The sequence below is a fragment of the Melitaea cinxia genome, chromosome 23 (genome assembly GCF_905220565.1).
Source record: "Melitaea cinxia chromosome 23, ilMelCinx1.1, whole genome shotgun sequence".
Classification (NCBI taxonomy): Eukaryota; Metazoa; Arthropoda; class Insecta; order Lepidoptera; family Nymphalidae; genus Melitaea; species Melitaea cinxia.
Genome location: NC_059416.1, coordinates 4,702,486 through 4,720,641, shown reverse-complemented (window position 1 = coordinate 4,720,641; position 18,156 = coordinate 4,702,486). Strand labels below are relative to the sequence as shown.

The window sequence follows — 18,156 nt, the reverse complement described above, 5'->3', positions numbered from 1 at the left end:
TCACACTACACACGCCACCGTCACTCGGTACCTTGAGCGCCTTGGTGCCGGCGTACTGGCGCGACACGAGGTCGCCGCTGTCGGCCCACATGGCGAGGAAGGCGGTGGACACGCCACAGGTCACACTACACACGCCACCGTCACTCGGTACCTTGAGCGCCTTGGTGCCGGCGTACTGGCGCGACACGAGGTCGCCGCTGTCGGCCCACATGGCGAGGAAGGCGGTGGACACGCCACAGGTCACACTACACACGCCACCGTCACTCGGTACCTTGAGCGCCTTGGTGCCGGCGTACTGGCGCGACACGAGGTCGCCGCTGTCGGCCCACATGGCGAGGAAGGCGGTGGACACGCCACAGGTCACACTACACACGCCACCGTCACTCGGTACCTTGAGCGCCTTGGTGCCGGCGTACTGGCGCGACACGAGGTCGCCGCTGTCGGCCCACATGGCGAGGAAGGCGGTGGACACGCCACAGGTCACACTACACACGCCACCGTCACTCGGTACCTTGAGCGCCTTGGTGCCGGCGTACTGGCGCGACACGAGGTCGCCGCTGTCGGCCCACATGGCGAGGAAGGCGGTGGACACGCCACAGGTCACACTACACACGCCACCGTCACTCGGTACCTTGAGCGCCTTGGTGCCGGCGTACTGGCGCGACACGAGGTCGCCGCTGTCGGCCCACATGGCGAGGAAGGCGGTGGACACGCCACAGGTCACACTACACACGCCACCGTCACTCGGTACCTTGAGCGCCTTGGTGCCGGCGTACTGGCGCGACACGAGGTCGCCGCTGTCGGCCCACATGGCGAGGAAGGCGGTGGACACGCCACAGGTCACACTACACACGCCACCGTCACTCGGTACCTTGAGCGCCTTGGTGCCGGCGTACTGGCGCGACACGAGGTCGCCGCTGTCGGCCCACATGGCGAGGAAGGCGGTGGACACGCCACAGGTCACACTACACACGCCACCGTCACTCGGTACCTTGAGCGCCTTGGTGCCGGCGTACTGGCGCGACACGAGGTCGCCGCTGTCGGCCCACATGGCGAGGAAGGCGGTGGACACGCCACAGGTCACACTACACACGCCACCGTCACTCGGTACCTTGAGCGCCTTGGTGCCGGCGTACTGGCGCGACACGAGGTCGCCGCTGTCGGCCCACATGGCGAGGAAGGCGGTGGACACGCCACAGGTCACACTACACACGCCACCGTCACTCGGTACCTTGAGCGCCTTGGTGCCGGCGTACTGGCGCGACACGAGGTCGCCGCTGTCGGCCCACATGGCGAGGAAGGCGGTGGACACGCCACAGGTCACACTACACACGCCACCGTCACTCGGTACCTTGAGCGCCTTGGTGCCGGCGTACTGGCGCGACACGAGGTCGCCGCTGTCGGCCCACATGGCGAGGAAGGCGGTGGACACGCCACAGGTCACACTACACACGCCACCGTCACTCGGTACCTTGAGCGCCTTGGTGCCGGCGTACTGGCGCGACACGAGGTCGCCGCTGTCGGCCCACATGGCGAGGAAGGCGGTCCGCAGCGCGGGCGGCAGGCCGCAGCCGGGCGCGCCGAGCCCCAGGCGGCACAGCTGCAGCTCCAGCACGTACTTGGCTATCGCCGTCTGTGGAAAGTTAATCTTATCAATTTGATGATACCAGAATTGTTAGGGATCGTCCATAAATACATTCACAAATAAGTTGGAGCGAGACCTTAGCTTAGTGCAATATGACACGACATGTTCTGAACGATTTTCTAAAAGATAATTTTAAAATACAGTCTTCAATTTCAGCAGAATTAGTCTACCTTACCTGAACAACGTTAGTTCTGTCCAAACAGTCGATGCAATTGACGCGGAACACGCCATTCTGCGTGCAAATGAGTCCACGATCGTCCCTCCAACAGAAACGCATTTCGCCAATAACGTCAGCAATCGCATTTATCAAAATACTGACATTTTCGTAATGCATGCCACGACTAAAAATATAATAATAAAAAAAATATATTACATGTATATGAATAAAACAAATATTACAGGATAATAACTACATCAATTTGTGGTAACTAGATTAAATCAGTTTTATTTGTGTAATATTTATATTTACAGTTTTTTTTTTTTTTTGTTAAATAATAATATGAAATAAAATTATAAACAAATAGTGTACAAAGTAATATAAAGGTTTTTTGTATTAATTTTTATTAAAAAAATTACAATATTCACTAACTGGCTGCATTACACACATACTCATGAATTATAAATTTAATTTGAAGCTAACTCTTAGCCTATAAAATTAGAAATTTTTGGAATCCAATATATTCATATTTGTAAAGATGCAAACTAAAGATCTAAATATCAAATTACCAACATACCAATATTCATGGAAGTCGAAAGTAGCGTAAATGATATCAGGGCTGTTATATTTGAGCACATGATTGCTATACGCCTCCCAAATGATTCTCTCTCTCCCTTGCTGTTCCACGAGATTCACTATACAGACTTGCTTGTAAGTTTTGAGTTCCTCTTCGAAATGTTTCTTGAAGGCGACATGGGATTCCTCTTCAGCTATTGTAATAAAAATGTGACAATACTACGATTTGAAAGATTTTTTTATTTACAGTCACTAAAATATATATAATTAAACATTGTAAAATATGTTGTAATGGAGAAATTGAATAAATGATGAAAAGCTACAGTTTCGGATTTACGTAAGGCATTCTATAATACTAAATTATTTCGCTAATTTCATTGAAATATTGCAATTAATTTTAAAAGAAAAATTAAAATTAAGGTAAATTATTTAATAAGTTATTTCTTAGTTTTATAATACAAAACGTTATAAATAATATAGAATCTTTGGCATTTGTACTAAAAAGAGGCATATCACAAGGATCAATTATAGCTCCTTTTGATTTCTTTTTGTTTAACATTGATTAATGATTCCATGCTAGCAATTTTTTACCTAAGTCATTCATAAATTAAAAAGAAAAAAGACTATAAGGATTTTATAAGACGATTTCAAGGTGAAAGCCTTATTTAGATAAAATGTATTTTTTTCCGATTATGTATAGAAATACTTTGTCATAGCATAGCAATAGTAAAACAATCTGCAATAAAAGAAAAATTGTACAAACTTTTATCTAAACGAGGCGGAGGACGAAACTTGTAGTCCGGTTGGCTCCAGAATATTGGCACTGATCCACGAACCTTAAGAACAAAAACACTCCTATTATTTTACTAGAAACAAAATCTTGAGTTGTATATTTCAAAATTGTTTCCGTCCAAAATCTGGTTCAGCATGACGGAAGAATAAAATAGTATACAATATTGGTAGTAGAGTAATAACTCATAGTAAGAGTAATATTTTGAAATAGTTCTGAAACAAGACTTCTATATTATTCCATATTTTTACTAGCTCCACATTATTTACAAATAATGAGACTAAACGCGAACAAATTACATTTGGCATTTGCAAATAAATTAAAAATTAGCTGTGCACGCGACTTCATCCGCCTGGAATTTAACAAAATAATTCTTGTTCAGTACGCCGTTATAAAATAAAAATAAATAATCTAAAAAAACAAGTAACCTAAGTTACTCCTTATTAGATCAACAATCTGCCAGTCAAAGTTCCGTCAAAATCGGTCCAGCCGTTTCAGAGTTGAGCCAAAAACAACAGACAGACAGACAAAAATTATAAAAATGTTATTTTTGTAAATGTGCCGTGTTACATCACATATGGATTTAGTAAAAAGCGGTTATTTTAATATTACAAACAGACATTCAAATTTTATTTATTTGTATAGATATACATAAAATCCGTAAGACGAATATATAGTTTTTATTGGTCAATTTACTAATTTATGTATTTTCTTACGCATACCGAAAATAATAAGGGATAAATAAAAGAAAGGAACAAAATGTCTTAAAAAGAAAGTCTTAATATGGTGGATAAGTATTCTTAAGTTTTCTAATTTTCCGCGCAATTTTCTTCATTTTTTCTTTCATAAGAACCTTCTCCGACAATAACAATAAAAAAAAAAGAATTAGTAAAATCGGTCTAGCCGTTCACGCGTGATGGCATAACTAAGGGAAATAGGGATTCATTTTTTATATGTGTATAGAAGACTAGCTGCCCGGACAAACTACGTTCTGTCAAAAGTTAATAGTAAAAATTTAAAACAAAATATATTTTTTTTGGATTAAAAACTTCCGTGGGCCTTAAGGAACAGCAATGCACTTAGCAACATTGATTTTTAACCGACTTCCAAAAAAAGAGGAGGTTCTCAATTCAACTGTATTTTTTTTATGTATGTTACTTCAGAACTTTTGACTGGGTGGACCGATTTCGACAAAAAAATTTTTAATCGAAAGGTGGTGTATGTCATTTGGTCCCATTTAAATTTATTCGAGATCTAACAACTACTTTTCGAGTTATATCTAATAATACGTTTTTACTTGACGCATTTTTCGTCGACCTACGTTGTATTATACCGCATAACTTTTTACTGGATGATGTATCTAATGATGGGATCGCAGAGAAATCGAGGGAAACTCTCGAAAATCCGCATTACTTTTTACTAGGTGTACCGATTTTAATAATTTTTAATTTTATAGAAAGCGGATGCTTATCATGTGGTCACATTTAAATTTTATCAAGATCTGATATCTACTTTTTGAGTAATCTTTGATAACGCGTAGTTACTTGACTATTTTTTGTCGATCTACGTTGTATTACTCGTCGATGTAATTGAAGTCGATTTTTTTTTCGTTTGCGAGCAAACACAATTATTATTCATATAGATTACAACATCAAATATACAATCTATATAAATCTATACTAATAAAAGGAGAGCCGGTTTTTTGTTCGGTTATAATGCGAAAACTACTGAACCGATCGGAATAATACTTATAAAATAAAATGCAGCGTGTTTCTTATCGTGTAAAAAAATATGGACGGACGGAGATCGCTAGCATAAATACAAATCAATCAACGAATTGTATTATGCGCATAACTCCGAACAACTGCACCAAATAATTCTTTTTTTGTTGTTCTCGTTTTAGTCAGAACAAGATTCGTATGAAAAAAAAAAAAATAAGAAAAAACTTGATATAAAAGTCACCGAGTTAGCTACTTATTTATAAAACCTGACGAATATTACATAACATTTTTAATTTTACTGGCCGACGTACGCTCTACCATTTTTTTTCCCGTGTACTATTCGATTTTTTAAGAAATATAGCAAAAATATTTATTTCTATATTATGTACTTTGTACTAATACAAAACTGAATCGTTTGTTTGTTGAAGGCTCTAATCGTAGAACGACGTGTGACTAATTTATAGTCTTTGAGCTAAAACTCAACTGCTGGTGAAGTGGTGCGTGCGGCATGTGCGCGTCTAAACATCGACGGGTTGCGGGTTCGATTCTCGCTCGAGATGCCTTTTATATACTTCTTTCTGGTTTGGATGTCTGTCCTTTTGGGTCTTCCCACTGTACTTCGGAAAAAACGTTAAGTATATAATTATACAGAATACATCCATCAACTTGACCAATCAGCAGTTGAGCAGCGTGGTAAATTAAGCTCTGATGTAGGAGGAGGCCTATGCCCAGCAGGGGGATATTACAGATTAAATTGTATCGTATCGTCGTCGAGCTTAAACTATTAAACAGATTAGAGTAGCCCGTTGGCGCAGTTTGTAGTGGCCCTGCTTTCTGTTCCGCGAATTTCTCGTTCGATTCCCACCTGAGTCTGGATGTAATATTTGTATTTATATAAATATATATAAATATGTATGTATTATTTCTGTTCTGTGTATATTTATCAAAAAAAAAAAAAATACATACAGATGAATTTAGTCTGTAGGACTATCGTACTATAGTCGTAGTAAGTGTCCATTTACAAGTATAAAAACATATATTAGAGAAATAATTGTGGGGATTCTACTCTAAAAAGGGTGAAATGGCGGACTAAAGTTGGTATAGAAATGCTATCATTGTAGACGCTAAAAGCGGAACGATAGTCGTAAATGTGACAAAGCGCTGGTCGCTCAGTAAGTAAATGATGTGCATAGCAGAATTTAAAATATTATAATTCTGATATTTAGATCTCGAATTGAACGCGCTCAACAATTGATTAATCTCTATATATTTTTTATATTATTAAATAGACTTAAAAAAAATTATACACGTAACGATATCATATGGATGCTTATGTTAGTGAATAGTTACGAGTGCTGTAAAGGACTCACTATAGACGGCGCCACGGTCTCTTAGACCGAATATAAAATCATCATATCAAAAATTTCGATCTAGCGGGTACATCGTTCCATAGCTTAATTGACTAAAGCACCGACACGGTAAGTCGGAGATGCAGGTTCGATCCCCGCTGGAACGGTCGATTTTTGATATGATATTAAAAATTGTTTAGAATTTCCTCATGTGTGGGTAACAGAAAAATAAACCATACGAATTAAAAATACCGAGCTAAACTTGGCCACTCAGTTACTAATTATAATACGTTAATCAGAGTATACAATTTTGTTTCCGACTGCAACAAGTATCCGAAATACTGCAATAAATGGGCTATTTAGTACATAAACCGATCGTATATAAGGCATGACATACGCATAAAAAATCCTAGTATATAATGGTACCTAATTAGATAAGCGTATGCCTATTTCATTTCTGTACTTATATTAAGACGTGAGATAAGATTATATGCGTACTTAGACAATTTCAATTATGTTTTTACTTCTAGAAAGAAAGAAGAAAATTTATATAACCAATGTAAATCGCTTATATAATGTTTTGCTAACGATAAGAGCTAAACTCGAGAACGGCTGGACCAATTCCAGCCGATTGTCTTTTATGTCTGGTCAGGCAGTTATTTAATAAATAATAACCATAATATACTGTGTGGTTACGGTATTAAGGAATATAGGCCACCCCATCCCTTCCCGTGGGTGTCGTAAGAGGCGACTAAGGGATAGCACAGTTCCACTACCACCTTGGAACTTATAAAGCCGACTGGTGGCGGGATACAGGGGTGGTACGCCATTTTTGGCGCGAACTTGTGGAGACCTATGTCCAACAGTGGACTGCAATAGGCTGAAATGATGATGATGATGAAATGATGAACCATAATATAAAAGACATTATTTATATTATGAAGTAAGCAAGTAACTCCATTCTTATGTATATAATATTGCATTCAACATTGCACGCACGTTGAACATGTGGGTCACTTATTATGTATAGTAATTACATTTAAACAGATCTTTGCATTACTTTAAACTGAAATAATGTATATAATTGTTTTTATAATACCATATTATTATGGACACGAACACCATACATTGAAATCTGGAGTTATAACCTCTATCAACCAGATTTACCTTAATAATGTACTTTTGTATAACTTTACTAGAATAGTTATATGTTAAATAAATAATAATTTAAATTATACCGATTTATATCATAATACAAAATAGCTACCTTTTTGAGTCTTAAAAAAATAAAACATTAAATATAAATTTTAGTTGTAAATCGCATTGCAATATCGACACGTTAAGTTTTCAGGAGAGCGTTTTACAATTTGGTTGCATTTAAAAAGTGGCTAAGTGATTTTAAATAAAGCCGCATTCGTAACGACGTTATTTGTGATATGAACTTGACCAAGTTGTGATACATTGAACGGAAAACTGTTTTTGTACAAGTTACAATGATGAAGAATACGATTGTTTTAGTTTAAAAACATTGTATCAACAGTCATATCTTGACCTGAAATTTTTATCTGAATATGTGAAGTACGCCTTAAAATCTCAACGCCTATCCAAACTTGAATATAGTGCACTGCTATTGGCATCGACTATTATTATTATGGCAATCGACCAAATCTATCGAAAATCGTTTTACCGGTTGGTTCTGAGAAAATGTGTAGGCCTTTTAAACGCTCTGTTTTGTATTCATATATTTTTACAATATTTAATGCAAAATAGTAAGAATCAGATATTTGATAATAAGTATCTGAGAATTGACCACCAGCCTAAGCTAGCGGGTATGTATTCGTATACAGGGTGTTCATAAAAGAATGGATGATCCTGGAGCGCCTAATAGTACGGCTATTAGGCGCTCTAATAAAAATACACTAAAAACAATCCATATGGTGCCAAAAATGAGATTTAAAAAAATACATTATTATTGACCTAACTGTACTTTCATGTACATCATGGCCGCAAATTAATGAAATCTGTTGTGTTTTTGGTGTTATCTTTTTCCTCATAGACTATACTATCAGAATTGCAGTAAATAGTATGAATATCTATTGTACTGTTTTAGAAAAAAAAAATATTAAGTTAAATTTTTAGCATGAAATTTGATAAAAAATCGTTTTCACAAAGTTTGAGAGCCTTTCGTGCAAAAAAAGTATGAAGACCTAAGCGGCCAACTATTTCAAAAATATGCACGGTCAATACAGATTACAAAATGGTATAAAACACATTTTTATTTAACTTTAAACTCGACTGAAAAAAGAAAAAAAAATAATAATCTTGTCTAAAATTGTTACAATAAAAGCGTTAAGTTAAAGGTTTACTTTAAGCATTAAGGGTTAATTTAGGATCAAACAAAATGTACATGTACATGGCGAAATTATTTTTGTCAAATGGCATTTTATAAACGTTGGCTCTAGTAAGCATTACTATTTATATCGTTTTTGGCGCTACTTAAAATTTCAAGTATCACTGATAGTAAATACCCCGCAAAAATTCAATCGATCTTATTTAATACAGTTATAAAGGCCAACAGCGCGATCACTGTGTGGTTATCGCTAATTGCTACATTGTACTTTTTAATAAACTCGTAGTTATTATCTATACATATATATAAAAATTTCTTGTTACGATGTATGTTTGCGATAAACTCCGAAACTACTGAACCAATTTTTATGAAATTTTGTTAGAATCTGTAATTTGGTCCAACTTGGGAGATAGAGTAGTTTTTAACTCAGTTAGACCCAGTAGGTGGCGCTGCTATCGGTATGTAAGTAATCAAATTGGGTAGCTGTTTTCCGGACAGGACAATGTCTGCCGGGTCAGCTAGTATTGTATAAAAATTTTACAACATCAATAAAGCATTTAAGTATAAAGTTTATCGTTAACTTTCCACAAATTTGCAGTCGTCTATTACAACCTAGTGGTAGCAATTATTTTCTCAAGAACTACTTAAAATATCTTTAACCTAGGTATTAATTATATCAATATTATAATTGAGTAATTAATATATAGTAAGATAGTAAAAATAGAATTCTTGAAGATACTTGTAACATATAAAATAATATAATCAAAGATACTTAATGTATGTTACAATTACTATACAGATTCTTACCTGTACAAAAGATGCTCTGTGTATGCTATCTGAACATATGATAGAAACTATTTGCTCAGTTTCCACATAATTTGCAACTTTTCCATCTGGCTCAATTCCTCGACGATTGTACCTTTAAAGAAAATTACATTTTAGTGAAATTTTTTTTTGTTACAAACAAAATTTAGTCATCAAAGGTTTTTTTTAACACTCTTTATAGTTATATGATCTTGTATTAATTTAATGATACTGCCTGTAATGTCCCACTGCTGGGCAAATGCCTGTTTGTCCAGATTGGAGAACCATTTATTTACATGATATTTTATTTTATCGTCGTGCTTAAAATGGATTTTGGAAACATTAAATTTTTAGAAAGCAAGTTTTGTTTCAAAGGTTTGTGGATTAGATAAAAATATGTACTATGTATTTATGTGTATTTATACAGAAGAAGTTTTATTACAAAGAGTTAATCATTAAATTTCTTTAAACACTAATTGTTAATTTAAACCTTACAAAATTAATCAATAATAAAAAATTACTGACCTAGTACCAGCTTGATACCTAGACCGTCTGGAAATAAGACCCAAGGTAAACTTCTCATCACATGAGTTAGCATTGGACAAAGATTCTGTGTTCAAAGGATTTGCATCGGGTGGTTCTACAGCTATTTGCGACAGATGGACGTACCCTTGTATGATCGGTAAGACCCACTGGTCACAGTTTGGACTCTGAGAAAGAAAATAATTTTTTAAAATTACTCAGTTTTTCACATTGTCAATATATCTGGAGTTTCAAAATGATAATTTCAGTAAGTCCATGATTGTATTATCACGAAAATTTAAGTATATAAGAGTGGATAAACTTAAATATATAGAGTGGATATACACTATATACCATTTTAGAGGTAAATGAATTAAAGGTTAACTCAATGAAATAGAAGCAGTAGCTTACGTTCAGTTTGTACCGCCTTTGTACATCTTTCTTTGTATGTATCACTTTTGTTACATCTTTTTTTATGGTGTACAATAAAGAATATTTATTATTATTATTATTACCTTTCTTGTATCTAACCTACTGCTTACATTTACTGTTTAGTCATATATGTTCTAAAATGGAATGTGGTATATGTTACTTATTTAATGCCTTGATTAAATCAATCCAGTTTATAATATTTGGTATATTTTCCTGCTTAGTAATAGTTAATGTCATTGGGGGGGTAAAGTTATTCGCGTCCGTAGGTACTACCTAACCACTTGCCCCTACACGTGCCCCCTGGGTGGTGCTAAATGAATAACAAGCCGAGAGTGCCTGCGCAAGCAACCGTGGGCAGTGCCGGCGCGGGCACTCCCGTTAACACACTCACACACACATAATATACTCACCTAGAACACCACATTTACACTACACAGATACACTCTCACAGGCCCCCATACGCGCAAGTGCGTACATACTAAACATGCACCTATACACCTTCTACACACAATAGACACTCACAACAAGGTTCAAACATAACACTTCTGCAGGGATGGTGTGGTCAAGTTCCTGCGGACCTTCCGTCGCAACAATAAGCGAGGGTTGGCCCCAATTGACCACCCGCGTGTTTGTGCCGTGCGCGGGGACCCGTAAGGGGGGATGAAGGAATCCTGGTGGCTGAGCCGAAAGAGCGTCGGCTGTTGTACGTCTCCTAGGCAACACTCCACTTTGGTCTGGATTTCTCCTGACACGGGAGGCCGGAGGCTAGCCACCTTCGGTCAATCGGCTGCGACGTCCCGTCAGAGGGCCGTCAGGCGAGAGCTCTGTCCCGTTGGGGGTGGACGACGGGTGGGACGGTGTAAATCATCTCGCCCAGCTCGGCCTGCTTCCTAGCGGGGTGGGGCTCTATATCCTGAGGTGACTTCTGGCGCTAACAGCGTCCCCACTTGAGGGCTCCAAGGAGGGTGGAAGCACTCTCAGGATGAACTTTATACTACCACTCATGGCAAATAACAAAAATAAAAACAAAAAACATAACACCAAGGCCGCACCGGGGGCGAACAACCCTGCTGGAGCGCCTACCACCAACCAACCGGCTGCACCTCAGGCTCATAACCTGAGTGTTGCGCCAACAATCGAACCGGCTGCACCTCGGGCTCACAACCTGAGTGCTGCGCCAACCCAGCTACTGGCTGCACCTCAGGTGCAGCACCTGAGTAGTGAGGCAAGTACAAGCACTATTGACCTCACTTCTCTGAAGGCAGCAATGCCGACAGCCACCCAACCCTGGCAGGACGAGTCTTGCTGGAACCTGGTGACTGTTAAGAGAAGAGAGGTCAAAAAACGTGACCAGGTGTCGGCTCGCAAGGGGAAGCGGGCTGTAGTCCGTGCGGAGGCGCGGCGAACGCGACGCCCGACTGATGACGGGAGTAGGCCGCTTGAAGCTGCCGAAGGGAACGGAAGGACCCACGCTGCCCCTGTCAGTGTTGCGCTGGTCCCTGGCGAAGCCGGGCCAGCTGCACCTGTGGGGGCACCCTCGGAGGTTGTGGCAACTGCTGCTGCCTGCGCCTCCACAACCAAACGAGCCAGACGCCGAAACAAGAATGCGACGAATGCGAGCCACGGGGAGCATCCAAGTCGGTCGAAACCCGCGAAGCGGGACCGACCGGATGACTCCTTCACCCCCCAGGGTAGTGGCAAGCGTCGCAAGCCCACCCACACTATCGGTTCTATCAAATACGCTGACGCGTTAAAGTCTAACGACTACTGCGTCGCGATTATGATGGAACCCTACCACGACCTCTCCAAAGAGCAGGCTGAGGCAATTGAGAGGCAGTTGCAGGGGGTGATGGACGAGGAAATATTCTCGCCCACCACTTCCACAACACCCGTCGCTGCGCCACAGTTTAGGGGGAAAGCCTTCCATAGTGAGGGCACCCTTAAGATGTGGTGCAGGGACGATTTTGCCCTCCAATGGCTCCGCCGCTCCATAGGGAGGATTTTGTCACCACGCGCGGGAACCAGACTGGTTGTAAGAAAGCAGTCTGAGATCCCGCGGCGCGTCAAAGTAGGGCTGTTGATCCCGCAGGTGGAACCGGAGGATACTCTGGATAAGATCCGCCTGCGGATCATGTGCCAGAACCCGCAGTTCCGCGTCTCCAACTGGGCGCTTTACAATGCGGTGCCAACGGAGGAGAAGGCGACGATGTATCTCCTCCTTGGCATCCCGGAGGATGACGCGGAAAAGCTGAGGGAAAGCGAGCGTAGAATTTACTACAAATTTGGTAATATCTACGCTCGTTTCCACGACGACCGCACTACTGCACTGCCGAATCTCGGTGCGGACGAGAAGGTCCCTAGTGACCTAGGCAGTGCAAATAACAATATGGTGGAGGGACAGCCGGGCTCCAGTAAGGAGCCTGTCGTCGACACCGGCTCGTCTGAGGTGAGTCCCCAGTTTGATCTGGGTGATCTTTCCAAGGATGAGCCAGGTGACCTTGACGACGCCATCCTATCTAGTGATGATGGCGCTGCCAGCCCCACCTAGAAACCAGTTAAAAATCACCCAAATCAACCTCCAGCATAGCCAGACTGCGACGGCTAACCTACGCAGATTGCTGGAGGGAAAAACGAAGACCGTGGCCCTGATCCAGGAGCCGTGGATCAGGAACGGGAGAATCTGCGGTCTAAACAACATTGGAGGTAAGTTACTTCTAAATAATAACGTATACCACCCACGCACTTGTATCTATGCACACAGGGACGTGAACATCACCTTAATAACCGAGTTCTGCAGCAGAGATCTTACAACCGTTAGGCTCCAAAAGGAACCCTCTTCGGGCCTGCCTGATGTGGTGATGGCATCCGCCTACTTGCCGGGCGATGCTGACATCCCCACTCCGGAGCTGGCCGCGCTTGCTGAGTACTGCGAGCGCCAGGGTCTGGAGCTCATCATATCCGCTGACTCCAATGCGCATCATGCGCTATGGGGCAGCAAGGACAACAACCAGCGAGGTGAGGATTTTGTTTCTTTTTTACTCGCAACTAACCTTAATGTAATTAATAAAGGAGCGGAACCAACCTTTGTAACTTCGAGATCCCAAACCATCATTGATCTAACTCTGGCGACAGAGCATGTGTCCGAATATATTTCAGATTGGCATGTGTCTGACGACGTGTCGTGCTCTGATCACCGGTGGATCAAATACAACCTAGAAGTCACGCTGACGTCACCTGCACCCCGCCGTAACCCTCGGAGGATGGACCGCGGCAGGTATGAGCTTCTGACAGCGGAGAAACTCAAAGGCGTCGAACTACCCGATAACCATGAAGGCACGGAGGACATTGATAACCATATCAACCAGATAACTGACTGCCTAATCACCAGCTTCGAACAAACATGCCCACTTTCATCACCTAGAGCGCGACAGTTCTGCAAGGGGCACTGGTGGGGACCGGAGCTCGAAAAGCTACGACGCAGGGTGAGGAAGTTGTTCAACAGAGCAAAGAATACTCGTCTAGAACACCACTGGGATGCCTACAAGCAGACCCAATATCACTACAAAAGGCGCATCAGAATAAGGAAGAAGGAGTGCTGGAGGCGCTTTTGTACCAACATAGAAACGAACAATCAGGCGAACAGAGTTAAGAATATATTGTGCAGCGAACCGGTGCACAACCTGGGTAACCTGAAAAAACCGGATGGAACATACACCAAAACGGATCTGGAAACTTCAGAACTGTTAATAACTACACACTTCCCAGGATGCCAAATCGAAAGAATTGCGGCATGGGAGGAAGAGCCAAAGAAGACACCTATAATGGTGGACTGGATCACCGCCAAGAAAATTGTCACACATGACAAAGTAAAATGGGCCATCAACAGTTTCTTACCATACAAGTCGGCAGGACTGGATAAGGTGTTTCCAGGTCTGCTAAGATGGAGTGATAGGAAACTTATCGACCACCTTGTCTCCATTTATAGGAGTTGCTTAGCTTATTGCTACACTCCAAAGTTATGGAGGGAAGTTAAGGTAGTCTTCATACCTAAACCCGGCAAAGGAGACTACTCACAACCAAAATCATTCAGACCTATTAGCCTTACCTCCTTTCTATTGAAAGTTTTGGAAAGGCTAATAGATCGGGAGCTGAGGAGCACAACTCTGGTTGGGCAACCCCTGAATCCCAACCAACATGCCTACTCAATGGGCAAATCAACGGACTCTGCCCTGCATAAGGTTATATCCTATATAGAGGGCAATCTCCATCACAAAATATCAACCTTAGGCGCCTTTATTGATATTGAAGGGGCCTTTGATAAAACTAAGTTCACCAGCATAAGCCGTGCCCTGACCAAGCATGGAGTCAATAACACGATTGCCGGGTGGATTGACAGCATGCTGAAATACAGGGCCATCCAATTCACTGTGAATGAAATAACTAGAGGCGTTGTAGCGAGAGGGTGTCCGCAGGGGGGGGTCCTTTCCCCACTTCTGTGGAACATAGTGATCGACGAACTGATCACCTTGCTCAACGACCGCAGATTTCTAACAGTGGGCTATGCAGACGACTTAACTGTACTCATCAGTGGACCATCTGAGAGGACAGTCTGCGACCAAATGAGGGCCGCACTAAAAGTCGTTGAACAGTGGTGTACGGACCACGAACTAACAGTGAACCCCGCAAAGACGGAACTTGTGATGTTCACAAATAAACGGAATTTAGGAAACCTTAAACTTCCTAAATTATTTGGCACCAGTCTTGCCCTAACCAAGGAGGTCAAATATCTTGGAGTAATCCTGGATAGTAAGCTTCTTTGGAACAGGCATTTAGACTCAAAAATCAACAAAGCCAGCATAATTCTCTGCCAATGCAAAAGGCTCCTCGGCAAAAGCTGGGGCATATCACCTAAAATTACTCTATGGCTTTACAAAACTATTGTCAGGCCTATAATCACCTACGGTGCGGTAATCTGGTGGCAGAGAACAGAACTTACAACCGTTAGAAACAAACTCCAGCGGTTTCAGAGAATAGCATGCTCTGCAATCACTGGCTGTATGCGTACCGCCCCAACAGCAGCTCTAGAGGTTATGCTTGACCTGGCACCGCTTGACTTGTTCATACAACAGGAGGCGGCTATGTCGGCTATCAGGCTGAAACACTTGGGCTTGTGGTGCAACCAGGAGGGTCCACACAATAGACTTTGGAGCAACCTTGTGAGCTATGAGCCACTACTTGCTGCTCCTTGTGATAGGATTCCCAAACAACATATTTTCGAAAGAAAGTACCATATACAACCGTTTGAGGCTGAAAGAGACCAATCCGGCATACGCGAGGTCCGCATCTACACGGATGGCTCCAAAATGGGGTCTGGCACCGGTGCCGGAGTGTACTCACAAGACCTCAATATCAACTTATCACTAACGCTGGGCCAACACAGCTCCATCTTTCAATGTGAGTGTGTTGCGATAACCCATGCAGCCACCGCCGTCCTGTCAAAAGGCATTAGGGATTACAATATCCGTATTCTGTCGGACAGCATGGCCGTACTTAAAGCGCTAGAGAGCAGTTCGACTAACTCTAGTCTTATATACGAATGTCATCAAACCCTGGAAGTTTTAGCCTCACACAATGAGGTAACTCTCCAGTGGATAAAAGGACATAGTGGATCGCACGGAAACGATGCTGCCGACGAGCTTGCAAGACAAGGGTCCAGTACAAAGGTTGCCGGCCCAACCATCCTATTGCCGCTACCATTTGGACAACTGCGCTCGTGGGTAAGGCAACGTACACGTGCAAATCACAATGCCCTTTGGGCAAACCAAACCGGCTGTAGACAGTCCAAATTGATACTCACGGAAGTATCACCGCACCTAGCGTGCCGACTGCTCAGTCTCAACCGCCTGGACATCAGAATAGTTGTTGGCACGATTACCGGCCACATGGCACTCAACCACCAACTATTCATCATGAATGCAACAGACAGCCCTCTTTGCAGGGGCTGTCTGGCTGCTGAAGAAACAGCCGCCCACGTAATCCTGGAATGCGAGGGAGTGGCCGCACACCGGGCTACCATCCTTAAGGATATAAGGACGCTCCGAGAAGCCTGTGAACGCCCCAGGAGGCTTCTGAGCTTCTGGAAGGAGCTGGGCTGGCTGAACTAGTCAGCCCACTTTTCACGCATAATGGACCACCTTTGCGTCTAAATGCGGAAAATAGAGCCCAACACAAATACAAATACAAAATACAAATAGTTAATGTCATTAAATTATATTTCACAAATTACTTTTTGTATGAAAGTATAATATAAAATTCTTTAAAATATTTATTGTAATTTAATACAGAAAATATTAATACAAAATTTAAATTTAATTAATATTTTCCTCTACCTCCAATGCTATAATATCTTTAAGCATATGTTTGTTCCAGAAGAATCTATCGTCCACATATTTCCACCATCTTGTTATATCTGTTATAGGTTTTCCAGTGCCTTCTTCTGTTTCTAGAATCTTCTCTATTTCGTACTGTCGTTGTAAGCTATTGGTCAGGTCTAGTGTCCGCGAATAGTAGAAGCTATCTGAGTCGTCAAATATTTTGTGCAATTCATCTGTTAGCCTCTTTTCAAAACGTTCAGCTAGTTTTGGGTCTCGTTGCTTTTTAACTGTTTGCTTCACCTACGATTACGTACAAATTTATGAAATTTTTTACTTAATGTTTTTCATAAAATAATTATTGTTTAATTATTATTAATATATTTTTAAATTTATAGATACACAATTTATAGTTATTAAGTTAAAAGGATTAATTAGCCTTATTTTAGTACACTTATACTTTTTAATCTTTGTTGCTTAATTGTTATTGAATTATAACTTCTCTTATCCTTTAATCACCACTGGCTAGGTTGGCACACTATACAAAAGTTCACTTGATTTATAGTATTTTTAACAAATTATTTTATTGTAAAAGTTGTGTATTTTTTGTACTAAGAGGTTTAATAGCTAATCTTAATAGGAAAATGCATTAAAAATATTATAATGAAATAAGTATATTTATGATTATAATTCATGGAGTATTTGTTACCTGAGTAGCAGCTTGCTGTGTGGTTGTCTTAATTGTGTTACTAACATTTTTAACAGCTCCTACTGTTTTATTTAAGAAGGCGGAATTTTCAAACAGCCGTGCACCCATTTTTCTACTGCCTCCTTTATTTGTATTAGTCATTATAATAGAGGAACCATGTTTCGTACACGGACATAGCTCTAACTCCTGATTTGATGAGCCCATGTTAAGGAAGCAAATAGATTTTATTTTGTATATAGTGTGATGGAAGTAAATTTGGCCAACAGGAACGCTTTCTTTTATAATCATTAGCCGCGGTTCGTAAATATTCGAGTGTTCCACTTTCCCTATAATGCCTTCTGTTATTCCTAAACATTCTATATCTTCTATATCTGACAAGTCCCATGCTAAAAAATAAATATAGTGTGTCATATAAAAAGAAGAATAAATAATAAAACATAAGTAATATTCGCTGAAAAGCTCTTGTTTTTAGATTATCTTGAGTAAAGTACTTACCTGATCGCACTGAAAATGCTCCCGTTGATCGATTCCACCACAAACTGGACTCGTTTCTAACAAATATATAATATAATTCCGATCTAAACAATTCCATTTTTTTATTTTTCGTATTGTTTCTTTGCATATAATTTCATGATGTTGATTGTTATTGTAATTTGTATGAAATTTGACGTTTTCAGGTGAATGGGGGAGGGGCGGATATTTTAGTTGATGATTGGCAAATTGGTTGTTT

At 41.0% G+C, this 18,156-nt stretch overlaps 1 protein-coding gene across 1 annotated transcript in view; it reads right to left on the bottom strand.

Moving 5' to 3' along the window:
• The window catches only part of LOC123665270 (phosphatidylinositide phosphatase SAC2), a 34,202-nt gene extending 16,056 nt beyond the window's left edge, over positions 1-18,146 (bottom strand). The window contains exons 1-9 of the mRNA XM_045599597.1: positions 17,922-18,146; positions 17,427-17,812; positions 16,745-17,020; positions 9,918-10,102; positions 9,396-9,507; positions 3,142-3,214; positions 2,380-2,572; positions 1,821-1,986; positions 1,472-1,633 (exon numbers count right to left, since the gene is read on the bottom strand). Of these exons, the coding sequence (XP_045455553.1) occupies positions 1,472-1,633; positions 1,821-1,986; positions 2,380-2,572; positions 3,142-3,214; positions 9,396-9,507; positions 9,918-10,102; positions 16,745-17,020; positions 17,427-17,812; positions 17,922-18,048 (1,680 nt within the window). The 5' untranslated portion in view covers positions 18,049-18,146. The remainder of the gene's footprint in view (positions 1-1,471; positions 1,634-1,820; positions 1,987-2,379; positions 2,573-3,141; positions 3,215-9,395; positions 9,508-9,917; positions 10,103-16,744; positions 17,021-17,426; positions 17,813-17,921) is intronic.
• Positions 18,147-18,156: the final 10 nt, after the last annotated feature.